Source organism: Ahaetulla prasina, chromosome 3 (assembly GCF_028640845.1).
Source record: "Ahaetulla prasina isolate Xishuangbanna chromosome 3, ASM2864084v1, whole genome shotgun sequence".
In the NCBI taxonomy this organism is placed as follows: Eukaryota; Metazoa; Chordata; class Lepidosauria; order Squamata; family Colubridae; genus Ahaetulla; species Ahaetulla prasina.
The window spans coordinates 50,010,804-50,035,769 of NC_080541.1; the positions used below are offsets into that span (position 1 = coordinate 50,010,804).

The 24,966-nt window shown below is 35.3% G+C and overlaps 1 protein-coding gene across 1 annotated transcript in view; it reads left to right on the plus strand.

Annotated features, from left to right (window-relative positions):
- The window catches only part of ST18 (ST18 C2H2C-type zinc finger transcription factor), a 95,382-nt gene that overhangs the window by 32,727 nt on the left and 37,689 nt on the right, over nt 1-24,966 (plus strand). Inside the window, exons 4-9 of the mRNA XM_058174469.1 lie at nt 2,204-2,989; nt 7,523-7,657; nt 11,268-11,358; nt 12,977-13,081; nt 16,843-17,048; nt 19,548-19,759. Coding sequence (XP_058030452.1) covers nt 2,204-2,989; nt 7,523-7,657; nt 11,268-11,358; nt 12,977-13,081; nt 16,843-17,048; nt 19,548-19,759 — 1,535 coding nt within the window. The remainder of the gene's footprint in view (nt 1-2,203; nt 2,990-7,522; nt 7,658-11,267; nt 11,359-12,976; nt 13,082-16,842; nt 17,049-19,547; nt 19,760-24,966) is intronic.

Sequence of the window (24,966 nt, forward strand, 5' to 3'; positions counted from 1 at the left end):
GTTAATATTTAAACCCAGAGTTGGTTTGACATGGATTCCGCAAAGAACCAGACTGTCTTATTTTTTATTATGCACTTGTTTATCTCATTTTTTTCTCTTCTAGGAAGTAAAGTGCAAAACGTTCCAGTTTATGTTGAATGCATCCCAACAAAAGAATACACCCTATAATCAGCATTATTGAAGGGGCTAGTGTTGTGGCTAAATTCTTCCCTTCATCCAAAAATGCTTTTAGTTACTATGGTAATATTTACTTGATCCTGGCAGACCAGTGTTGATTTTAGGGAGATAATTACCAGAAAGGAAGATGATGGAGATGTATTTTGGAGTGTCCTTGTCAGGAAAAAAAAAACATTTAGAAAAAAAAAGTAAATGAAACACAAAGGATTTATTGTCTTTTGGCATTTGAGATTCTTTTCCTTGTAGCTACTACCATTGTTTTGACATGCAATCTCAAAGAAAAAGTGATTCTCAATACAGGACATGTGTATGTTGAAATTCTTTAAGAAATCCAATACATCACCTTTTAATAATATAATCAATTGAAAATATAAGCAATGGGGAAGAATTAACATTGTCAAAGAAGATTCAGGGGAAAAAATGTTTTCATCAACATAAGAAAAGTCTCAGCTGCCAGTTTCTGCATTATATTTGTGTTTTTCCAAGCTCTATTGCTTCAAAGTAAAAATTAAACACACCTGTAAGTAAGAGAGGCACTTTTCCCACTGCTCAACATATCCATGTTCACATTGATAGTAACTAATTTAGCACACAATAATTCATTGATTTCATTTTGAATTCAATGATGAAGTTGCCCCTAGCTTTATTTTGTATCTATGGATTGTCTTTCCATGAATTCAGTAAGCCAGGTACAAAATATCTCTTTTACACATTGTTGCATTCAAAGCAAGTCTCTTTTTGATAATTTTTAACTTATAATTTTTGCTGTTACCACATGCCTCCCACCGACCCGTACGCTCTCACAGAGAGGGACTTCTCAGGGTGCCGTCCGCCAAACAATGTCGGCTGGCGGCCCCCAGGGGAAGGGCCTTCTCTGTGGGGGCTCCCACACTCTGGAACGAGCTTCCCCCGGGTTTACGCCAAATACCTGACCTTCGGACATTCCGTCGCGAACTGAAGACACATCTTTTCATTCGCGCGGGGCTGGCTTGAATTGAATTTTATTAATTTTAAATTTTTATTAATTAATTTAAATGGGGTTTTTAGTTTATGTTATATTTTAACTTCTCAGGCTAATTTTAAAATAAGTTTTTTAATTTGCATTTTAAATTGTATATTGTATTATCTGTTTTATTTTTGCCTGTACACCGCCCTGAGTCCTTCGGGAGAAGGGCGGTATAAAAATCAAATAAATAAATAAATAAATAAAATAAATAAATAAACTTAAGAAGAGATATAGATATATCTGTCTGCCTGCCTGCCTCAACATATGAAGTGGTGATCACAATACTAGTTACACTTCACATTATTATAATTGTTTATATTTTGGGACAAGTTATATAATTTTATCATGGATTCACATAATTGTTTGGTTACTTTGTGTACTTTTTAATGAAAAGAAGGACTAGGGGAGATGTGATAGCAGTGTTCCAATATCTCAGGTGGCTGCCACAAAGAAGATGGAGTCAAGCTATTCTCCAAAGCACCTGAGGGTAGGACAAGAAACAATGGGTGGAAACTAATCAAGGAGAGAAGCAACTTAGAATTAAGAAGAAATTTCCTGACAGTTAGAACAATTAATCAGTGGAGCAACTTGCCTGCAGAAGTTGTGAATGCTCCAACACTGGAAGTTTTTAAGAAGATGTGGCTAACAATTTGCCCGAAGTGGTGTAGGGTTTCCTGCCTAAGCAGGGGGTTGGACTAAAAGACCTCCAAGGTCCCTTCCAACTCTGTTATTCTATTCTATTGTTTCCATTTATTTTTTAAAGGAATGTTTTGCACAGTATGATTTCATATAAATCAAGAAAGAAACCCTAAAAATGTTTTAAGAATGTTTGACCCTGGATTGTTCTCACTGACATTGATTGATTTTGTACTATCAAGTTTTTGCCAGTTCTTAACAACCACATAGGCAACATTTCCCCAAGATCTCATTGACATAAGTAGATTAATTTATAGTTAACAGATTTGTTGTGGCCAAAATAGAAGTACTCTAACTTTGTCTTCTCTGTTTCTCTCTTTCTAGAAAACACCACTTTAGTGTCAGCAAAAAGTATCTCGTATTTCAACATGCAAGAAAATGATCTTCTAAAGAAGGACAATTTCACTAATTGCCAGGACACAATGTCCAATACATTAATTAATTTTGAAAAAATAGCAAAAGATGCACCAAATTCCCTAGAGAATGATAAACTAAGTGATAGTGGCAACCAGCCCTTAAAAACAGAGAATAAGAACATTGCTGCATGTTATGGAATTAATTCTTCTGTAAGGGACAGAATTAGCATTCTACATCCACAATACTGTTCCTCAGAAGATAACGAAACCAGCTCTGAAATTCTGGACAATGAATGGGATAGTTCCTCAAATTTTTCTGAAGAGATAAGTATAAAACTGCCTTTAAGTAAAACGTATCTTGTAGGATGCAATCAGGAAGAGGTCCTAAATACACCTGATGTCAAAGCTGAAGAAAAAGATGTTAACAATTCTGAAACTTTTAGTAGTTTGAGATCAGAACTGCAAGAATCACAGGACTCATATGCTGACACTTGCAGCAATAGAATGCAGAATCCATTTCCAGATTGTGAAGATGATTGTCTATCAGAAAACACAGAACAGTCATTTGACTTGGATAAAACAAAACAGAATTTAAATTTGTTGGAACAAGCGATAGCTCTTCAGGCAGAGCAGGGTCACGTCTTTCATAGTACTTACAAAGAACTGGATAGGTTCCTACTGGAGCATCTTGCAAGTGAAAGAAGACAAGCCAAAATAGTTGACCTTGGTGGTAGACCAGTCTATAACCACAAGCGTAAGTCCACTTTCTTTGTTCACAGTAAATTACACATTCAGTTAAATAGTTGTTAAATCCTGGTCCCCATCCCTGATTCCAGAGTAGCACTGTTCTGAATTTTAGCTAGTACACTGACTTTCTGAGCACTCCATTGGGTTTTTCACTCATGTTTAATATGATATAAAAGTTTTGATAAGGAATTTCATGCCCTCATGGCTATTACAAAAATGATACCAGTGAATGGGAGATTTACTGCAGGGCTTCAACAACATGACTGCCAAAATAAATATATTTCCTTTCCTTGCCCTTTCCCTGCCCCCTGTGTTGAAAAGTACTGCTTGGATGGTTATTTATATAATTTATAAATGACTTATATATGTGAAAGATTTCAACTTATCATGCCAACACTTAGTGGACTACATTCACACATCATTTGTTTGCAATGGTGCAGTAGTCCTTTTCTTCCAAACACCTCATTATTGTGTTACGATTCAGGTAACGGGGAGAACGGGAAGAAATCGCTTTCTTTACTTCCACAATACTACAGGTAATCCTTCAAGTATCACCAAAATTGAGCCCCAAATTTCCATTACTAAGCAAGGGAGTTGTCAAGTGAGTTCCGGTTCATTTTACAGCCTTTCTTGCCACAGTTCTTAAGTAAATCATTGTAAGTTGTTAAGTTAGTATCACAATTTTTACATACATCGGGCTTCCTTATTGACTTTGCTTATCAGAAGGTCACAAAAGGTAACCACAAGACCCCGGGACACTGCGTCCATCATAAATATGAACCGGTTTCCAGGCATCTGAATTTTGATCACATGACCATGGAGATGCTACAATGGTTTCATAACTGTCATAAGTCACTTCTTTCAGCATTGCTGTAACTTTGAACGGTCACTAAATGAATGGTTGTAAGTCAAGGACTACCTGCATTTGATTCAGTTGGAAGTGCAACAAGGCTCTTTGGATTCCCCAGTGATAAAGAACAGTGTACTACACAGTAGAGAAAACATTTCTGTGGATGTGGATTTCTGGTCCCAAATTAGATTTTAAACAATGAAACCATTTACCATACCATATAGATACAGTATGTAATAACTAAATCATATCTGTATATAATACATATTGTTGCATATTTTACTGGCTTTGTCAAATGATAAGTTTCTAGTAAACCCTAAATCGTTCACGGATATATGATGGATTTCAAAGTGTTTTTAGCTGTGAATTTTAGAATCTTCACTGCCAAACTTATCAATAGGTAAGTTTTATGATGTTAAATTGTCTGAGCAATGGAAGATCTTTAGGAGAAAATAATCCCATGTAAATGAATGAATGTAATTTTACTTTGAATTGTATTGTATATTGTATCTATTAATTATACTCTAGCTGAAACTATTATACTAAAGAAGACTATACAATGTATGGGTTCCAAGATATGCCTGCTATATTAAAGAATAGTTTCTTTGCAAACTCTTATCAGCCTGACTGGCTTTTATCTGTTGTAGAAATATAGGGTTGTTACATTCTCTTTATTTCTGCTAAGTGATATCTTCCAAGTCTATTGTCATGTTTTCTTCTGACAGTAGCATAGGTTTTGTTTACTCAGAACATGAGATAGAGAATCCACATTCATTGACCTACACAATCTATATATTTAGGGTCCCAGAAATGTCATACAGTGCCTGAAATGGCATCATTTAAGCATTCCATCAAATCAACAAAGATTTATCATATATTACTGGAACATATAAATGTATCATTGCAGGAAATGTTCGTAAAGCTAAAGACCCACAATGCTAGTATGAAAAATACAAAGATGTTGGGAATCTGATACCTGGTAACATTCACCATTTTGAGATGGAGCCTCTTGAAATGATATATGACAAAGACATTGAGAATAGGCAAAAAGATGGTGTCTAGGGAATAGTTGCATAAGACAGGACATAGCCTACAGCTGCATAATGAAAAAGAAAGAGGCTCAGGAGGGACCATCCCTAACTTCTCAACCTGTAAAGGTTGATGATGGGAGATTTGTGCTATCAAAGTTGCAAGATTCTGTTAATATAGCCTTTCAATAAAGTAGAATTAATTCATCTACTCATGTTTCCTGTCAGATCTACTTGAAAAGGCTGACATCTCTTCACTAGAGCCATTTAATTTTGATTGGAAAAGTACCAAAGATGGAATTCTTGAGAGAGGCCATGGGTTTCTTCAGTAAGATGATATGAAGGGCACATTATGGAGAAAACTTGAATAAGAACTATTAAATTAACTGCATGGAAAAAAGACAGGAAGCCATAAATATATGCTTCCTATATGAATATATGATTATTCCAATTATAAGTACATGTATCAGCAAACTATTTGCCTTACCATTAGACACAAACATCCAGACTTACACGTGAAGAATTCAGTTAGTTGTTTTATTATTCAAGCCTATACACAGGAATATTCTCAGATTAACAGTCTACATGTGAGTGAGATTAAAGTTCAGTGACATTCAAGGGCAGGGTGGAGTCAGATTGTTTGTGACTCCATAGGGATTTCAGGCTAATTCCCTGTTTGACTCCTCCCTCTGGCTTGGCCAATCTCTCACTTACCACTGTAATTTGAAAATATTATGGAAGCAAGCAGATCACTTGGTGGTGGTGGTGGAGGCAGTTAAAGACATTAAAATGTGTATGTGCCAAAAAATGTAATTGGCTAATATAGAAGATACTGTAAATTGTTTCATTTTGATGAACTGCTCAAACTATACCTGCTTAATGGGTCCAGTCCTTTTAAAGATATATATCTGTAGAAGAACTCTTATTTGATTTCAGTCTGCCATTTTATTGAAGATGCAGAGATGACACTTGAAAATTATTTGTATTTAATTCAGTGGCATTTCCTTATTTTGAAGAAAAATGCATATGTATTTAAGATTTTAAAAGTTATATATATAAGGATAGGGCAGATACAGACAATTTTGTTTTTAATATACCTGAAAAGATGAAAAAAGACAAACAATAATATTATTTCAGTTTTCTGTGCCCCTTTTTTCAGACAGAAGTGAAATGTTCTGTATATCTTAAATCTATATTAAAATCATGTGTATTTGTATAGCAAAAATAACAAATAATTTTAAACTTTATAATTCTATTACGTAGTTTCAAAATTCAAATGTTTATATGATCATTATATTTATCCTTTTTCAAAAGCAAGAAAGGTAAATTTATATTAGAATAAATAAATACTATATATAAGGCAAACAGAACTTTTTATAGTGTTTAATGGAGAGATTAGCATATTTTGCATGCTTACTTTTGCTGCAAAAACTGAAACTTCACATCTAATATGAATGAAATATTATATAAATATAGCTTTAGCTTGCAAACAAATCCTGCACTTTTAGCCATGCTGGTATATTGATTTCATATAATTCCTTGTATAAATTCCTTATTAAAGCATCTTGATAAAAAGAAAAATTCGACATAAGGTTCTAAGACATTGTTAGGGTTCTATATTTTGGGATGAATGTCTGATTTGTTCACAACAATCCAACTTTTCCAAAGCCTGATAGCTAGTTGTTTAGCTAGTTATTTTTCCACTCATAGATAGTTCCAAATTTTTGGCACATGACGCAAATGTCATTGCAAATTCTAATGCCATATGTCTTAGTGCAAAAATAACAAGTCATTATTTAAAGTAGGATGTTAAATGTTGTCTAGCATTTCAGGATTTATTAACACCTTGAAAGAAAATTGCTTTTTATTCTATTACTTAAAAGTGCTCAGCCTAATATATATGTGTGTGTGTGTGTGTGTGTGTGTGTGTGTGTGTGTATGTATGTATGTATGTGTGTATGTATGTATGTGTATATATATATATATATATATATATATATATATATATGTCTTTGGTTGTTCGGTTTTCTCCGTGTAAAATTGGAAGTGTCTTGGCGACGTTTCGACAAGTCTCATTCGTCATCTTCAGGCTTCAGCTTCGTGCTTCTGGGAGCAATGTGTGATCGCAGCTGTTTCTTCCTTTTAACTGCTAGTGGGGGTTTGAACTGATTGGGTGGGAGCTTGGCTGTGCTCTGATTGGATGGGGTTTTTTCTGTGCTCTGATTGGCTGGGGGTGTGTCCTGTGTTGGTGGGGGCTTGGTTGTGCTCAGTCTAATCTGTGCTGCAGGGGGATTTGAGCTGGTGAGCTGCACTGCTGCTGTTTGGCTTCGTGTTCGTGGTCGTGCTACATCTTCGTAGTGGGTGTCGGTCTGCTGCATGTATGGATTGGAGGGGTTTGAAGTGGCTAATGTTGCAGCTGCGGTCTGGCTTCTGGTCCTTGGTCGTGCTTCCTGATCAGTGTGGGTTTGGGTGTGCTTTCTGGGTGGATGTGTGGTGGTGACATCCTGTGTCAGAAAACAAATATATAAAAAAACAAACCTCAGAAAACAAATATATATATATATATATATATATATATATATATATATATATATATATTAGGCTGAGCCTAATATTTAATTTACAGTGTTCCAGCCAGACCGTCCATTCTGTTTTTTTACAGATGTACCCAGGCCTGAAAAAAGAGAGACCAAATGTCCCATTCCAGGTTGTGATGGAACTGGTCATGTGACTGGATTGTATCCTCATCATCGCAGTCTTTCGGGCTGTCCACATAAAGTCAGAGTGCCACTTGAAAGTAAGTAGAAAGTCTTCAATACAGAAAACTCTATGTCACACCACTGGCATGATGACACAAGGCATAGCCTTTTATAAGGGTCATAACAAGGATCTGCATTATAACAGTGGTATAATTTCGTGTCCATTTCAGTGATGAAGATACACTATTATTTATGGGATGAAAAGTCACTAAAGCACCTGAAATTAATATTCCAGAAAAATCTCAGATCCAGAAGGGTGTTGCTTAAGCTGAATACAGTCCATTGCTGAGCAAAACCAGCCTGGCCTAAGGGACCAGATCAGATAAAAACCATGCCATCATAACTAAATGATAATCTTATATCTACTTCACCCTACCACTGCTGGGTAATACTGCATGGGTAAAACTCCAGAACAAAATCTCAGCACTATGAAACTTAATTGGGTAAGTATCCCTCAACTTCTAGGTATCTCATAGTGTTTACCAGAGTATTCTATTTCAAGTGCCCAGACTCCTAGATTAAGTAAATGAGTGTCAAGATTTTACAAATAAATACATTAAATCAAGCCTTTTTTGAGTCAAGCTGGAAATGGATGCGAAGACCTCTTGGTATCCATGCAGAAATGGTTTGACATTGATGATTTTTTGATGATTTTTCAACTTCCCAGTATCTCACATAGCTTTGATATTTCTAGGTATCAGACCTGGTTACCAACATTAACCAGGTCTGAATCTGCTTAGCCTTTGAAAGTTAAGCCAAAAGGAACAAACACATTCACTGAGCATCTTTCAACAGCAGCAAACACTACAATTTGATAAAGCTTTAACATTTGGTGCATTTTCCTCTTATTTGTATTTGACATTTTATATTATAAAATTATTTACCTATTGTGATCTTCCCGTCGCTTGCAGGTAACTTTTTTTTTTAAAAAAAACTTTCTTTTTCTCCCTCTTTGAAGGGTTAGTGAGCAATAAGTATTGGTGGTAAGAAAACAGACTTCTAAACAGCCTCCAATTGTACTAAAAGAGAAGGGCGTGGGAGCAGACACCATGTAGGTTATAACATGGACACCTAGATTTGTAAGCTGGCCCAATGCCATGTTTATTTCTATATATATTTTTTTGATTTGGAGAATGGAGGCTGGAGGTTCCTTGCTGCCACAAATCCTCAATATTAGTCCCCTCCTGTTTTGTATGAACACCTTGGCTATCATCAGGATTACTTTACCTTCATAACTGTATCTATAATTCAAGAAGATTAGACAAATCAGAACAATATCATGAGATCAAGCCATACCAAATTAAATCAAAGGATGGGCAAAGCACCATCTTATTATCCATTAGGCACAATGCCTAGGACCTACAAAAGTTTGGGGTATTCTAAAATTAATTGTATTTAAGATCACATTGCTAATTTATGATGTATGAATTTATTACAGTAATAAGCAAGCATCCTAGTTCAGTACAGATGAACTAAAATTTCTGTTCCTTAAGCAAAGCAGTTAGTGAGTTGTATCATTCCAATATTATCGGAACTAAATTTGATTTGGGACTTAAAACCAAATTTTCATACTGAAAATAAAAGTTAAATTGGATGCTATTTTGCTTCTCAAATGCAAAAACCAATCAGGTCTAGTATCAGTGAGTGTGCACATGCACACTCACACTTGGATACATTTACTAGGATGTAAGTGAATTGAACTTCTACTTTGCAATCACTCTAGAAAGTAAACATAAGTGGGCATTTGAAATGAAAATACTGCCTTGTGCTCTTGGTCAAAATAAAATCCCCTATGATTTATTGAAGAATATATACCCAGGGAATACCTTTATAACCCTAAGCCCTTTGCCTCTCTCGGCAGATTGATTTTTATGGCCACTCATTGTGCTAAAAATAATTGCTACACTGATAGACTATGAAAATAATGTGCTTGGTGCCTCCTGAGAGAAAGGGTTATATATTTGGCTATTTATTTGTGACTCCTTAAAAATATAAAATAAGTGTGTTACACTTACGGAGAGGATCACAATTTGTTATTTCCTGTAGGATTTTTTTTTTTTACATATTTCATGATTGGTCTAAAAGAACAGAAGAAGAAAATTCCCAAGCAATCTTGCAAAGGGGGATAATTTAATTCCAACTTGTTGCTGAAAGCAGAAATAAGCTGCAGGAATAGTATTATTTATTACATTTATACAATCCCTTTCTACTGATATGAACAGGCACTATGCCTTGGAATGGTAGGTATGCTGCCTTTGGTGTTTTCATTTCTCTGAATATATGAAAACAATTCCACTGAGTGACAGTCAGAAAAGCAATTATGTGGCACAGAGCTGGTGACTTGTGATTTCTTCAAAACTGTATGATGATTCAGAAAATATTCCATCGGCCTTCAGAACTTTTAAATGGCACAGCTGTGCTGTTCTGTGAATTTAAGCAAAGACTGAAGCTAGTAATAGCCTTGTATTTAAAGGGATATCTATTATGAAAGAAGGTGAATATATTGTCCCAGGATAATGTTTCAGGATCCAATCTGGGTTAATCACCAGGATCAGAAGTTTTGTCTTCTGAGCTTTTGAAGTCATGCCCATCCTCAGAGAATTACCACACAGAGAACAGCCCAAAGCACCCAGAGTATAAGAATGGGCTCCAGCACGAGCTGGAATGCTCAGAAGACAAAACCTTTGGTTTTGACCAACTCAGATTGGGTTGGTCAGATAGTAATAACTTATCCTCTTCTTTTCTATGACCAGCAACAGATAACCTGGTCCAAAATCAAGCTATACCCCAAATTTACCTACTTAAATTTAAGTGTAATCCTATGGATTTAGTAGTGAGACTTTGGTGATGAATGTGGTAATATTTAAAGAAGTAAAATTGCTTTGCTATGATTGGAACTTAATGCTAGGAAAAAATTATTTTGGTTATATTTCCCATAGCTGTTTACAAAATGCCTTAATTATTTTTTTGAAGCTTTGAATCATTTTATTTTATCAAGAATTACTGAAGTAAAGTGCATGAAATGAACAAAAATAGTTTAGTAGCTTATACAGTGTGAGAGGATAATGAAGCTATTGTTTCACAGCTGGGAAGTCAGTTTGCCATAAAACAATCTTCTACCTTCCAACGTCTATTTGAGATTAACAGTGTTAAATTCAATAGATAGACAGACAGACAGACAGACAGACAGACATGACATATCTATTTCTGTCTGTCTGTCTGTCTGTCTGTCATCAGATCTCAGACATAGAAACACTTAGATGATGAGGGTTTTTCAAGAGTGGACACAAATTTCTATCCTCTAAGAAAGATGGGCAACTATTTAACAAATGTCAGGTTTGTTATCTTGGGAGATTATATGGTGATTCAAACTCTTAAATTCTCTGCTTATTTTGAATTACATAATAACTGTGTGAGATAGTTTCTTTTTTATTTATGCATTTATTCATCTATTAATTCATTCATTTAATCACTTTATATAGCTACCCATTTTGTAGTTGTGACTAGTCTTAATATTTTTTGGGGGGGTTGAAACTTCACTAATATAAACCTAAGGGTATAAATCTGACCTTAATTGCCAACTTTGAACTATTCTGTAAAATTAGCATGGATTTCAGGATTTTTTGTTTGTTTTTTCTTTTTATTTAGTCCTTGCCATGCATGAAAACGTTTTAAAGTGCCCAACTCCTGGATGTACAGGAAGAGGACATGTCAATAGCAATCGCAACACTCACAGAAGGTAATTCAAGCCTGCTTCCATTGATGATAATCTAGTATCTTCAAGAAGGGTATGTTTTTTAAAAATTTGTGTCATTTCATATAAAGCAACAATGTAGGTAATCCTCGGTTAATGACCATTTGTTTGGCAACTACTTGAAGTTACCATGACACTGTACAAGGATACTTATGGCAGGAAGTTATGTCTATTGTAGTATCCCCACAGTCATGTGATTGGGAGTTGGGCACTTGGCAACTCACAATTATAACGATCACACTGTCCTGCAGTTATGTAATTGCCAGAGACCTTCACTGCTGGCTACTGACAAGAAAATTCATGGGAAAGTTAGCAGGAGATCACAAATGGAGATCATGCAACATTGCACCTGACAACTGTGTGGGATTTTCCTAAAATCTGAAACGGGGGTTGTTGTAACTGTCATCAGAAATCAACACAGTCGCGTGATGTCATACTTTACAATCACTTCACTTAGTAATGGAGTTTCTGGTCCAAGTATTGTAGATAACGGAGGACTGTCAATATAACCTTTTAACTCCTGCAAGAAAACTTTCTTACATAAACATAAATTTAAGAATTTTCAGCCAAAATGAAATATTTTAGATCCCAAGGTTTTTACTGAAAGACAATGACACATATAATTAATCCTCCTGTTGAAAGCAATGAAAAAGATGAGTACATAATTGGAGAAATTATGTTATTTCATTTTTACAGTACTAACAAATGTTAGAATTGAATCAAATACATTTATTCCTAAATCATAATCTATTGACAGCTCTGCTTAAGAAAGCCAGGATGCCAATATAAATACATGCTACCCAATCTCAGATAATATATGCCCTCCCCATCTTTTTGGTTTTAATTATGTACTTACTGTATAAATACTTTATACAGGAATGTGGCATCTTCAATTCCTTTGAAATCCAAAGTATAAACTGGATATTAAAACATCTAAAACCAGAAAGAAATGGCTTACAAGGAACCGTAAAGACTAGTGATCAATTCTAGTGATCAATTCTGTATGGTAAAAAATTCTGATTAGATTCAAACTTGATATACTTTGGTGTACTGATTTATTCTTCTAAGAACTTATGATCCATTTATGATAGATCATGGTTTAATTTGCCACATTAAAATCAGTGATAAGGTTTACTTGGCTGATTTCCCAGAGAAAGAAAGAGTATTATATCACAACAAGAAGTATTATATCACAAAATGTTCAAGGTCAGCTTTGCTACTAGAGGGGTCAAAGTCTAATGAGATAATGATGTTATGGAAGTAATGAAATAATTGTGTTAGCAACATTCAGGTGGAAAGAATGGATAACCTCCTAGTATGTAGGAGGCTATCTTAGTAGCCCCCAATGGGCATGGGAATTCACTGGATCAAAATCATCAGATGTATAGGAGAGGAAGTTCTATCAAGCATAACAGCTTGAGATAAGAGTGAAAAGAAGATATAGTAAGATTTTAAAAGCTGTAATAGCAATTAACATGATAAGCAGAATAAAAAGAGCAACAAGCTGAATAATATTTTATTTTTGATGCAAAATACATATTAGAAATCCTAATACCTCTGAGTATAAATTGTTAACAATTACTTTTGACAATCTTTTCAATAGTCTTTCTGGATGTCCAATTGCTGCAGCTGAGAAAATGGCAATGTCTCAGGAAAAAGGTCAACACGAATCACTCAAAACAGGGCAGTGCCACGATCAGATGCACAGGTAAAAGTTTTGAATTATATTTATAGTAGATGCATTCTGGAAAAAGTCATTTATAACTCATGTTATATTCATGCTATAGTTTGTAATGTTTCGAAATATTTTAAATTTATTTATTTATTTAATTAATTGTTTGTCAACAAGTACAAGGAAACAAGTATCAGATAGACATAGACATGGACGCATGAAAAAAATGGCACAAATAAATGGATATAAATAGGCAAAACATAGCCATAAACACATAAAAATGGGGACAGTAGGACAGGGACAGTAGGCACACTGGTGCGCTTATGCACACCCCCTTAGGGAATTGGTAGTGCAGGTAAAAATTCACAGATATTAAGCTAATACATTATAAAATGTCATGTAAAAGGGGCAGATGAGACCTCATCATTCATTATTACAGAAATAAACAATATAAAGTCCTAATGCATCCCCAATCCCTTAGGATTTTGCTACTGAAATTCAAGGGCAATTTGGCTGATCTAAGCATTATAATAGCCATAGCACTTAGACTTATATACCACTTCATAGTGCTTTACACTCTCTAAGCGATTAATAGAGTCAGCATATTGCTCCAACAATCTGGGTCCTCATTTTACCAACCTCAGAAGGATGGAAGGCTGACTCAACCTTCAGCTGGTCAGGATCGAGCTGCTGGCAGTCGGGAGAGTTAGCCTGCAATACTGTATTCTAACTACATTGCAAACATGTGCGCCACCACATGTTTGCAATAACACTCATCATATCTTCCCACCTGAAAGATCACCACAACCCACCAATTGACCATGGATATTCTGCAGGGAAATTGGGACTTTGTTATCATTTCATTTATAAATCTATTCATTACAGGCAGTCCTCGACTTACAACCACAATTTATGTTACTAAGTGAGAAATTTGTTAAGTGAGTTTTACCCCATTTTACGACTTTTCTTGCCACATTTGTTAAGTAAATCACTGCAATTGTTAAATTAATAACACGGTTGTTAAGTGAATCTGGCACTTTTGCATTTGCTTGTCAGAAGGTTGCAAAAGATGACCGCGTGACTCCAGGATACTGCAACCGTCATAAATATGAACCAGCTGTCAAGCATCCAAATGAAAATCAGGCGACTATGGGGATGCTGCAAAGGTCATAAGTGTGCAAAATGGCCATAAGTCACTTTTTCAGTGGTGGTGTAACTTTGAATGGTCACTAAAGGAACTGTTGTAAGTGGAGGACCACCTGTATTTACTCAAATTCATTATTTTTTATTATTAACTCATATTCACTAACCTATTTATATCCTGAATCCCATTAAATTTCTTATTTTATTGCAAAAAGGATAATAAAAATATATGATGCATTAAAATGTATAAAGGGAGGGGAAAAACCCACTCTATTGTTTACACAGGGAAGACCTAGATGAAAAGATGAATCTTTAGGAGGCACCCTCTAACTTCAAAGGAAAGCCTTCCAAAAAATATTTGCTACCATTAAAAAGACTGGCATGTCTGGAAGATGACAATTGAAATCAGCAGTAAGACTTCTCAAGATGATCATAGCAATTGTACAGATTTATTAAAGCAAAGATAGGCACATTGATTCCAAGTTGTTCTGAGCTTTATAAAGAAGTAAAGTCTCCCTGCAGCTGAGTTCACATCCAAGTCCATATCTTCCAGAATGCTATATGAAATCTCAGATTAGTCCATAACCCTGTGCATTGGTGGTGATCTTCCATTCAAATATAAAGCTGGTCCAACCCTGCTTAGCTTTTTCAAAATCAGCCAAGGTCATTTAGGAGATGCCATCTGTTGTAACTCAGGGCATTATAAACCAATACTAATTGGCATGGTAGTTAATGGGTAGCCAGCACTGTAGTTTCAGCATATGAATACTATAAGTATGGCTAGGAGCCCACCCAGAAGACTGGCCACTCATCTGCATCAGAAACAAAGAAGCCCCACATACAGTTTATTTCAGGAATCCAAATGTGAGGTTACCTACCCTTGGACAGCAATTACCAGGCTATTCCTTTCCAGAAAAGGGACTGGCCTTTTTCAGAAGTATGGTGTTCTGACCCAGCTCCCCAAACATGGCACACCCTCTGATATGAACTCAAAAGATTCCTTTATTAGGAATATCAGCAGCCCCAGCAAAAAGTTTATTTCACAGGCTAACAAGTCCATCCATCTGGAAGAAGAATAGTTGTCTGTCACACCTATTCATCTCCGCCCCCTGCCTTTTATCCCCAGAGCTAGGGTGGGGCCTCGTTAGCATCGGTGACTCTTCCTTTCCCCAGGATATCCCATTCTCTGCCTTCTGTGCAGCCATGCATCAGGCATTGGACCCAGATATTCCTCTTCTCCTTCATCACCAACCTCCAAACCTGGGGGCTGTTGACTCTCTATCTGAGGGCTAATGGACAGCCCAGGCTCTGCCTCAGTCTCTCTCTCTCTCTGCCAGCTCCATTCCCTTTTCCCCATTGAAGCTCTTGGGTTGCCTTGAGGCTGACCCTCCTCCTCCCACGCCTCCTCTTTCTCCTCTGATTTGGCTGTTGGAGGGGCAGGTGGCTGACAGGCCATAACATATGGACAGCTATGAAGGATTCAGAATGATAGATTATGTGTAGAACCACCACCACCACCACCCAATGCTGGCAATGCTAGTGTTGCCATCACCAACACTAAAGAAAAATTCAAAAGAAACTTTGAAATTTCCTGAGGTTTTTCTTTTAGGTATCTGATAAATGCCAGGTTGGTTCACAATATAACTACTGTTATCCATTATTTGGTCATGGATAAAGAACTGAGCTACTGTATTTTTCAGAGTATAACATGCACCTTTTTCCTCCAAAAAAGAAGGTGAAAATCTGGGTGTGTTTTATACTCTGAATGTAGCCCGCCCAGCCTCTCAAATGGAGTTTTTGGAGACTGAAAAAAAGCCTCTGAAACTGAAATGGAGCTGCAGAAAAAAAGCCTCTTAAAGGGAGTTTCAGAAAAAAAGCCTCTGAAATGGCAGGGGAAAAAAGCCTCTGAAACTTCTGTTTGAGAAGCTGAAAAATAGCCTCTGAAATGGAGGTTTCAGAGGCTGAAAAAAAAAACAAGGCGCAGAGCTCACAACCAACGAACTTGTGCTAAAATTCACCTCTGGGTTAAAGCTGATTGGGGGTATTCCAGGAGGCTGATCCACTCACCAATCAGCTTTTTTCTTATTTTCCTCCCCAAACACTAAGGTGCATCTTATACTCTGCTACATCTTATAGTCCGAAAAATACGGTAATATTGTATGTGTTCATGAGGCCTAAATTGGGAGGAATAAATCCAACTCAATTCTATCCTTCTAATTTCTCAGAGAAACACCAACCAAGGGTAGGTGTGGAGCACTGTATTTAGAAAAAGATATAACAGATGAATCAGTCAAAGCTGGTAACAGGCATGCCTGAACACAAAACCCACTAAATTTGTCTGCTCAGCTGTGAGGAGTTTTATGGTGAGAAAGATAATTCTGTAGACTAATATTTCTCAAGCTTGGCAGCTTTAAGCATGCTGGCCGGGGAATACTAGGAGTTGAAATCTGCACATCTTTATATATATAAGAAAGGACCTTTAAAAAAATATATGAACAATATTAGTTTTTATATCTTACTATTTTGTGTTTCCTAATTCTAAACAATTAATGCTAATCTGCATCTCTAACAAATTAGCCTGTTAGGTGTATCTCTGTTAGAGAATGAATCTAATATTAATTGTTATTCTGATATTTTATGTTTTCATTATGAAGGGCAAACTTGGTGAAACATTTTGAGTTATCTCAGTATAGCTGCCGATCTGCCCAAGCAATCCCTTCCTCCAGAACCACTTTTACAAGAGAGCAAGAGAAATATGGGAAAGTACCTTTTGACTATGCTAGCTTTGATGCCCAAGTCTTTGGCAAATGCACAATGATGCCAACTATACAAGGACAAAAGCCCACACAATCCTTTGAATGTAAGTAAGAGACTGACAAAATTAAACTGCATTTTTTGTGTGTTTTATCTCCCAGGGTGTACACACAAAGCAAAACATGCAACTAGAACAGTTAAAAGCTTCATTATGGTAAAAATATCTAGTTCCTTCTGAGAAATTATGGAGGTTTCTGCATATCTTGCTGTGCATATCTTACAGTACATACACATTAACAGTGCTTGATGCTTTTAATATATATTGGGTATGCACATGTGTATGTGTACACAAACACACATAGATATGCATATACATATTTGTTGTTGTTAATTGCGAAGTCGTGTCCGACCCATCGCGACCCCATGGACAATGTTCCTCCAGGCCTTCCTGTCCTCTACCATCCTCTGGAATCCATTTAAGCTCACCCCTACTGCTTCAGTGACTCCATCCAGCCACCTCGTTCTCTGTCATCCCTTTCTTCTTTTGCCTTCAATCTTTCCCAGCATTAGGTTCTTCTCCAGTGAGTCCTTCCTTCTCATACATATACATATACATATACATATACATATACATATACATATACATATACATATACATATACATATACATATACATATACATATACACACACATACATACATAAATACATACATACATACGCATTTTTATGATCACAACTCTTGCGGATAGCAAATAATATATTGTTTAGATAAGACTCATACCCAAACGTATATGCAATACCCACTAATTAATGTAAAAAGGTGTAATTATACAAAACTGATAACCTCTTGTAGAAATGCTTGTGGCATCTAAGTTACTAGAATTACACTGTTAAAATAAGATCTTGCCATTTTTATAAGGTCAGAGTGATTGCTCTGATGTTTGTATTGTGATCCCCTGTAATTCCTTTATCTGATGTACTGGTTGCTTATTGGTTGCTTTTTGCATTTGCCTATACAATTTGATGGTTAAGTTATCCATCTATTCTTACCTCTTTGCTTAGTCCTCTTGCTAAAGAAGCTTCAGTGCATCTTGCTTTAATAAATCTGTAGTTCAGGTGGTTCAAGAAAAAAAAGAGATTGTTCTGAAATGGATACAATTTTAGCTATGTCTAGAGACAAGGTGAACATAATTCTCAAAGTATAAATTTTACTTCCTCTAAATTTAAAACCTTATTTTAAATCTATCAGAGTGGGAAGAATATTGTTCAGAACCTCCAATTAATTATGCCTGCTGCCTTGAGGCAGATAAAAATTTAATAATAATAATAATTGACAAAAACATCAATCAGTTGCAAAAGGCAGTTTTACTTGGAACAGCTTACATCCTGTGAGTATGACTTAAACACCATCAAACAACAATATCTGCCTATCCCAGGTCTTTGGAAAGGACTTGATCGGAGGACAAATGCCAAATTCAGTCTAAACATATAACAACAACAACAACAACAACAACAACAACAACAACAACAACAAGTCTTTGGCTTCATATTTCTTAAGAGTATCCAAAGCTTTGGCAACATTATTTTCAGAGCATGATTGGGAGAAGCTACTGATAAACTATGAGTCATGTACATTTTGAAAACTCATGTTCTAGGGCATTATTAACTGGCAAATCCAGATGATTCCTGAGATACAGATAGACACAATATTGTACCCCACATGAATTGTCATCTTATAAATATCCACTTTAAAATTCTCGATTAAAAATAGAATTATATAAGAACTTAACTGTCAGCACACTCAAACTGAATAACTGGAACTCAATTGCACTCTAAGTGAATGTGCACTTTTGCAGGAAAATGATAATACATTCCAACAGATTCAATTCAAGAACCAAAATGAATGCTGCATAAAATGTTGAGTTCAGGCTAAATGTATATAAAATATCAATAAAACTTTTTTAAAGAGACAAATCTGTACCAAAAGGCAGGAATGTCCATGGGGGAGGGCTTCAGAATTTGCTAGATGGCAGGCATGGTATCATAATCAAACTTCTACAACGTTTCCTTCACATAGTATTGTAACATTTTAGGAAATGGATTTACAATGTTGTCCTCTACTGAATTTGGATGTACCTGAACATTGATATGGCAACACAGTCAATGTTTTAAATCTACCATGTTTCCCCGAAAATAAGACTATGTCTCATATTTTTTTGAACCCTCAAAATAAGTGCTTGGCCTTATTTTTGGGGAAGTCTTATTATTTTGGGGTGCATGGAGCAAGATGGGGCTCCTCTTACCATCCTACCTGATTTCAAGCTCTGTGTTTAAATATTTTTGGGAGAGGGCTTATTTTGGGGGGAGGCTTATTTTAGTGCATGCACTCAAAAGCCCAATTGGGCTTATCAAGGGATGTCTTATTTTCGGGGAAACAGGGTATTAATTTCTGAAACTTAAAAAAAAGCATTGAGTTTGGTGTCAAGAGTAGCTTTTACTTCATATATTCTTTGTCTATTTTACTGTATGAACTGATTGCCTTTGTCCCTTTAATAGGAGGACAGTTGCATTGAACTACTTCTAATCAAATCTCTCTTCAACAGCAAAGCATTTTTCAAATCCAGGGAAATTTTCTAATCGGCAGCCTAGTGCTAGCGCCCACACACAGAGTCCTTGCCATGCCAGCTCTTATCGCTACGGTCAATGTAGTGAAGACACCCACATAGCAGCAGCTGCTGCAATTCTGAACCTTTCCACCCACTGTAGGGAAGCTACAGAGATCCTCTCCAGCAAACCACGGAGTCTGTCTGCCAAGGTAGGCAAGTCCAGAAACCTGGAGGGTGCGTTAGCTACTGAACTGTGTGAATAAACTGTTTTTCGTATCAATGATTGCATTCAATTGCTCCCCCTTCCTATCCCTGAAAAGAGCAGCACCTTTCTGAATATTCCTTTGAAAAGTGACAGGACTCTGTTCTGGAGAGTTGTCATAAATGGTTTCTACGTGGAAAAGAATTACAGAAGGACATGCTGCAGGAGTGGTTTAAAAGAAGCTTCTTCTCATGTGAAATAAAGACTACTATAAAATTAATAGAAATATTAAGAAATTCAAGTTTTGATAAATTGGAAATACAATATATATAGGTTTTGGTGAGATGGTGGTTGACGAAAATGTGTAGCTGTTAACTTTTAATTTTAATTAGGCTTTGTTTTCATTGGTTATAAGGCAACAGATTCATTGTTTTTTGTTGTTTTGTTACTTAATAAGATCAGATTCTCAAACAGTGTCTTCTTGATTTGCTGGACTTCAGCTTTGTTAAGGAATCCCAGAAATGTTTAACAATGCAGCCTTGTGACTAGGTAAATTAGATTGCATTAGTACCATTCACAACCAGAAAGAACATCATTGGAAATAGTGCCAGTAGTGTCTTGAACATTGAGATGGTCTTGTAGAAAAGATGAACAGGCACAGATGTGTAGAACTAGGTAGGTTAATAAAAAAAATATTATACAGTGACATGTTTTTGTGCTAGAAAAGATAAATTACTATTTCTCAGTCCTTGTACTAAATATTTTAGCCATAGTTCTCAGTCCTGCTATGTGAGCAGCCATTAATCTGGTGCTGGAAGATCTTCAGGAAGATTGTTTCCCTCTGGCAAATGTATCATATTAATAGCATATCAAAATATGGAAAATCAATCGAAGCTCACAGATGTTCAACAAGAATATTCTACTTTGCCTTTTCCAACAACCAAAGACATTGAGAGTCTTATTTTCCAATTACCCAGACAATTTCTTTTTAAGGTACAGGATTTCTAACAAGTTTTATCTGGAGCCACAGTTTTATTTACTACCTTGGACCAAGAAAGTATTCTAGCACTAGCTATGGCAATCCCTACTCTCATCCCCCTGTGTAGAAAGAGGTTGATGCCAGAGGCAATATTAAACTGCTGCCCCCACCTTTGGCTGACCTTAGAAACAGACCATTCAATATATATATATTCTTTGGCAAATGCAAAGCGGATGTATAACTGAATCTATATACCTGCTTTGCATTTGCCAAAGAAGGGAATGCAATTGAAGCAACTCCTAGTCACAATTGGAGCACATAGTGAGGATAATGGGCATACAAAAAAGTTTTTAATATACACTTAAAATTTTTAATGTGTTGTCCTCTGCCCATTTTTTACTTTTGCCAAACTTCCAGCAGGGAAAAGCGACAACCAGGGCCAGAAGGGCCAACAAAATAAGTTTTTGGCCAAAGTAAAGCAAAGCAAGGTTGAAAGAGATGCATTTGCCAGAATCAAAGATATTCTTTTTATTTTATTTTTTTAAAATAATGATCCCTTTTAGCGAAATTGAGATTTTAAACAGGATACGTTATGATATTTTTGTTGCTTATGCCTGAAAGAAAAAAGAATAACATGATGCAAAACTTATTCTAAAACTGTATGGTTTTATTCCAGTGTGATAATCACGCTGATTTTCAATATTGTTTCTCCAAACAATATAATTTATTTTTTAATTATGCATATAACTTTCTCAGAAGGCATTGTTATTACATTTAAAAATAATATAAAGCAAGGAATCTAAAATTCTGTAGCTCCTTCTCCACTGAGCTGGGAATATTTTCTATGAAATAAAAAATGAATTTGTAAACTAGCTTTCCCTTCCAATCTCTTTGCAGAGAAAATGTTCTAATCAAACATCCCATCAATAGGCCACATACTTCTAATTTTATTCTAGCAAAGAAACAGACAGACAGACAGACAGACAGACAGAGAAAGAAAGAAAGAACCAGGCAAAATTATTTAGATTATTTATCATGCTTTTCTATTGTATATTGTCTGTTCACCATCATCCAATAAAATATTACCTTTATGTGGAAAATTATATGGAGAAAAAATGACTATCCACTTTCAAACTTAACCCCAAGAATGAGAATAAATTTAGTGAGGCTTACATTAATAATTTAGTTGTAATGCTTTTACATTGTTGTATAATTAATTTCTAAATTGCTTTTAATGCACTTACAAATAAAGCATCTTTTGTTGAAAAAATATGTGTTTTGATTAACCTATCAAAACAATAAAACAAAACATTCTAAAGTTTAACTGAGATCTTTAATCTGTTGTTATAACAGCTATTTTAAGGGCTGTTGTTGTTTTTTGTATTTCCATGTTAAGAAAGAATAGAAATGATCTATCATCAAACTGCATATTTATTTAAGAACACAGATCTGCATAACTTAGTTTTCTGTATGAAATGGAGCAAGGAAAAAAATAACAGATAGTAGTAACATCAATCAAATACAACATATTTAAATGCATAGTTATGAATTCCAACAAAGAATTCTCTGGATCAGTTTGAATAACCAAATAAATTAAACCAGATTGTGCTCAAAATCTTATATTTTCTATCACTACATGCAAAAGATAAGGCACTTTTCCAGCATTGTTTTTAATGATTCCAATTCATTTAAATAACTACAAATGATTTATTATAAATATTTTATATTATAGGCACCACAGTACAATATTGGTTTGAATCACCTGTATTTATCCAGATTTAAGGAAATTGGTTGTTTGTTTGCATTAGAGAGTGCTCTGAAAATGATTTGGGAAATGGTGACGCTCTTAACTTTCCCGTCTATTTAAATTCTTGGAAATGTGCCTGTTGTGATATCACTTCTTGCCACAGTTTTCTCTGATTTGGTCTCATACCTTGTGTAATTGCCATTCAAAGAAGGCGGCACATGCAGTATATTCTATCTTTATCTTTCTACGGTGTTTTGCCAAGAAATCTATTTAATGTTTGGGTGTTCCCCCACAGGTTTAGACAGAGTGGCATATGCGTACTGTATCTTGAAAGAAAACACAACAGGAAAACAAACAGCATGAAATATTTAGCAGACAAGCATATCTGATGTCTCTCAATTATTCCTGGTGCTGAAAGTGGTGAATAGATAACAAAACCGAACCCAGGAATCTGGATTGTGGCATTAAGGATATATTTAAGTATAAATCAGGGATATCATCACAGTCAATACATTTAAAGCTATTACACTGCAGTATAAATGCTAAGCAGAATAATTTTTATCTATTTTTTGAAAACTAGTGCTTATTGCAGTTTGCTTTTTGATTATCTTTTTTTAATCCTCAGATTTTTAATTAAATAGAATAGCATGAGACATCAGGCCTTTACAGGCCCATTCAATGAATTTTGAGTAAATTTATTTGGTTAAACTTGTTTCGTATTCTTAATTTCTTTTCCTCATATTTTATTCTGTCCAATGGCAGGACTTCTTTGGGGTAGTATCTATTCTATAGGTTCATCTCCTTTGTAATGCTTATTTCTTATAATTTAAATAGTTTAAGTAACAATTTTGGAAGCCGATTTCTATCCAGACAAATAAAGCCAACATTCCCATTCATCGGTTGGTGGCAAACAAATCCATAAAATATTTTGAACTTTTGAACAGTAGGGTTAGGGTCATGGTTATAAATGATCTGAAGCTTTACGTAAAATCAGAAATCAAAATCCAGTCATTGATAAATATTTAACACTGATACAGCAATAGAATTTGGCTTAGAGAAATGTGCTAAAGTAGCAATAAATCTGGGTGAAATGATGAACAGTAATGGAATTTAAATGCTGAATGGCCAAACCAGCAGGATGAAGCTTACAAGTATCTGGGCATTTTACAGTTGGATAACATCAAGGATGGACAAGTTAAAATGTTATTAGTAAAGAATATAACTGAACAGTGGAAACACCATCAAAGCCATGAATTCCTGTGCCATATCAGGAATTGGTATACCAGTGCATCATATCACATCATACCAGTGTGATATGATACACTGCTGGAATTATGAACTACCCACAAACTCATTTGGACAGTTTAGACTGAAAAAAACAAAAAACTGATGACTATTCACTAGATATACCATTTCAGTAATGATACTAATAAATCACACCCATCCTGCATAAATAGAAGCAGAAGTTTATTTCAAATCAAACAAACTGTCAAAGAAGAAAAGCCTGCATTAGCTGATTATGTAAAAGATGGCCAAGAACAAGCATTGATGCAAGTTAAAAATTAGAACTTACTAAATATACAGGAAACAAACATGAACATTGAAAGGTAATACAAACAAGTATAAAATATCAGCAAGGAGAAACATTCCATGGTCAATTTCTACAAAAGATGAAGGAGAAAGTGGATAAAGATAAAACCTGGCAATGGTTTACAACCAGAACATTAAAAAAGCAACTGAATGCTTAATTTTGACTGCTCAAGACTACTTAAACTATTTGAACGAATGCAAAAAACTGAAAAATCATCAAATGATTCAAAGTGCAGATTAAGCAAAGATACAGAAGAAACAGCAGATCATATACTCAGTTTGAGCGAGAAAATCACACTACATAATACAGTCGCCAGAAAACTTTTTTAGTCCCTATATTGTGAAACATGATGCACAAATAGAATAATGAATTTTTGGATTAGACATATTTTAAATGTGGTGTTACAAGACACCCTTTCTACAGGAGTTTGTATTGGAAAAAATAGTTTCTGGCAATAATAGTCTGAAATGTGATATGACCATTGGCTCAGATTATTTTAAAAGAAATGGACAGCATGTAACTCAATGACTGGAAATTATTATTACCCAAAAATAATCTCCATATTCATTGCATTATATCTCTAGTACTTTATTTCTGATGGAAAGAAACAAAAATATTGTAGATGAAATGCAACTGCTGATAGTACAGAAGCAAGAAATTGATTTTGCTTGATTCCTCTTGTAAATTTTGATGAAACATCAGAAGCTCACTGTGGAAATAGGATACCAGACTAGGCAAGTCCTTGACTTAATTTAGCATAATTCTTATGTGTGCCATGAAATTTGTGTTCCATACTGAGATTATAGGATTGAATAGGTTTAAGAATATTCATGATCTTTTAGATTATCAGCTGCATTAGTATTGGGATCCCCAGATATTATTCTCTATAATTCCCAT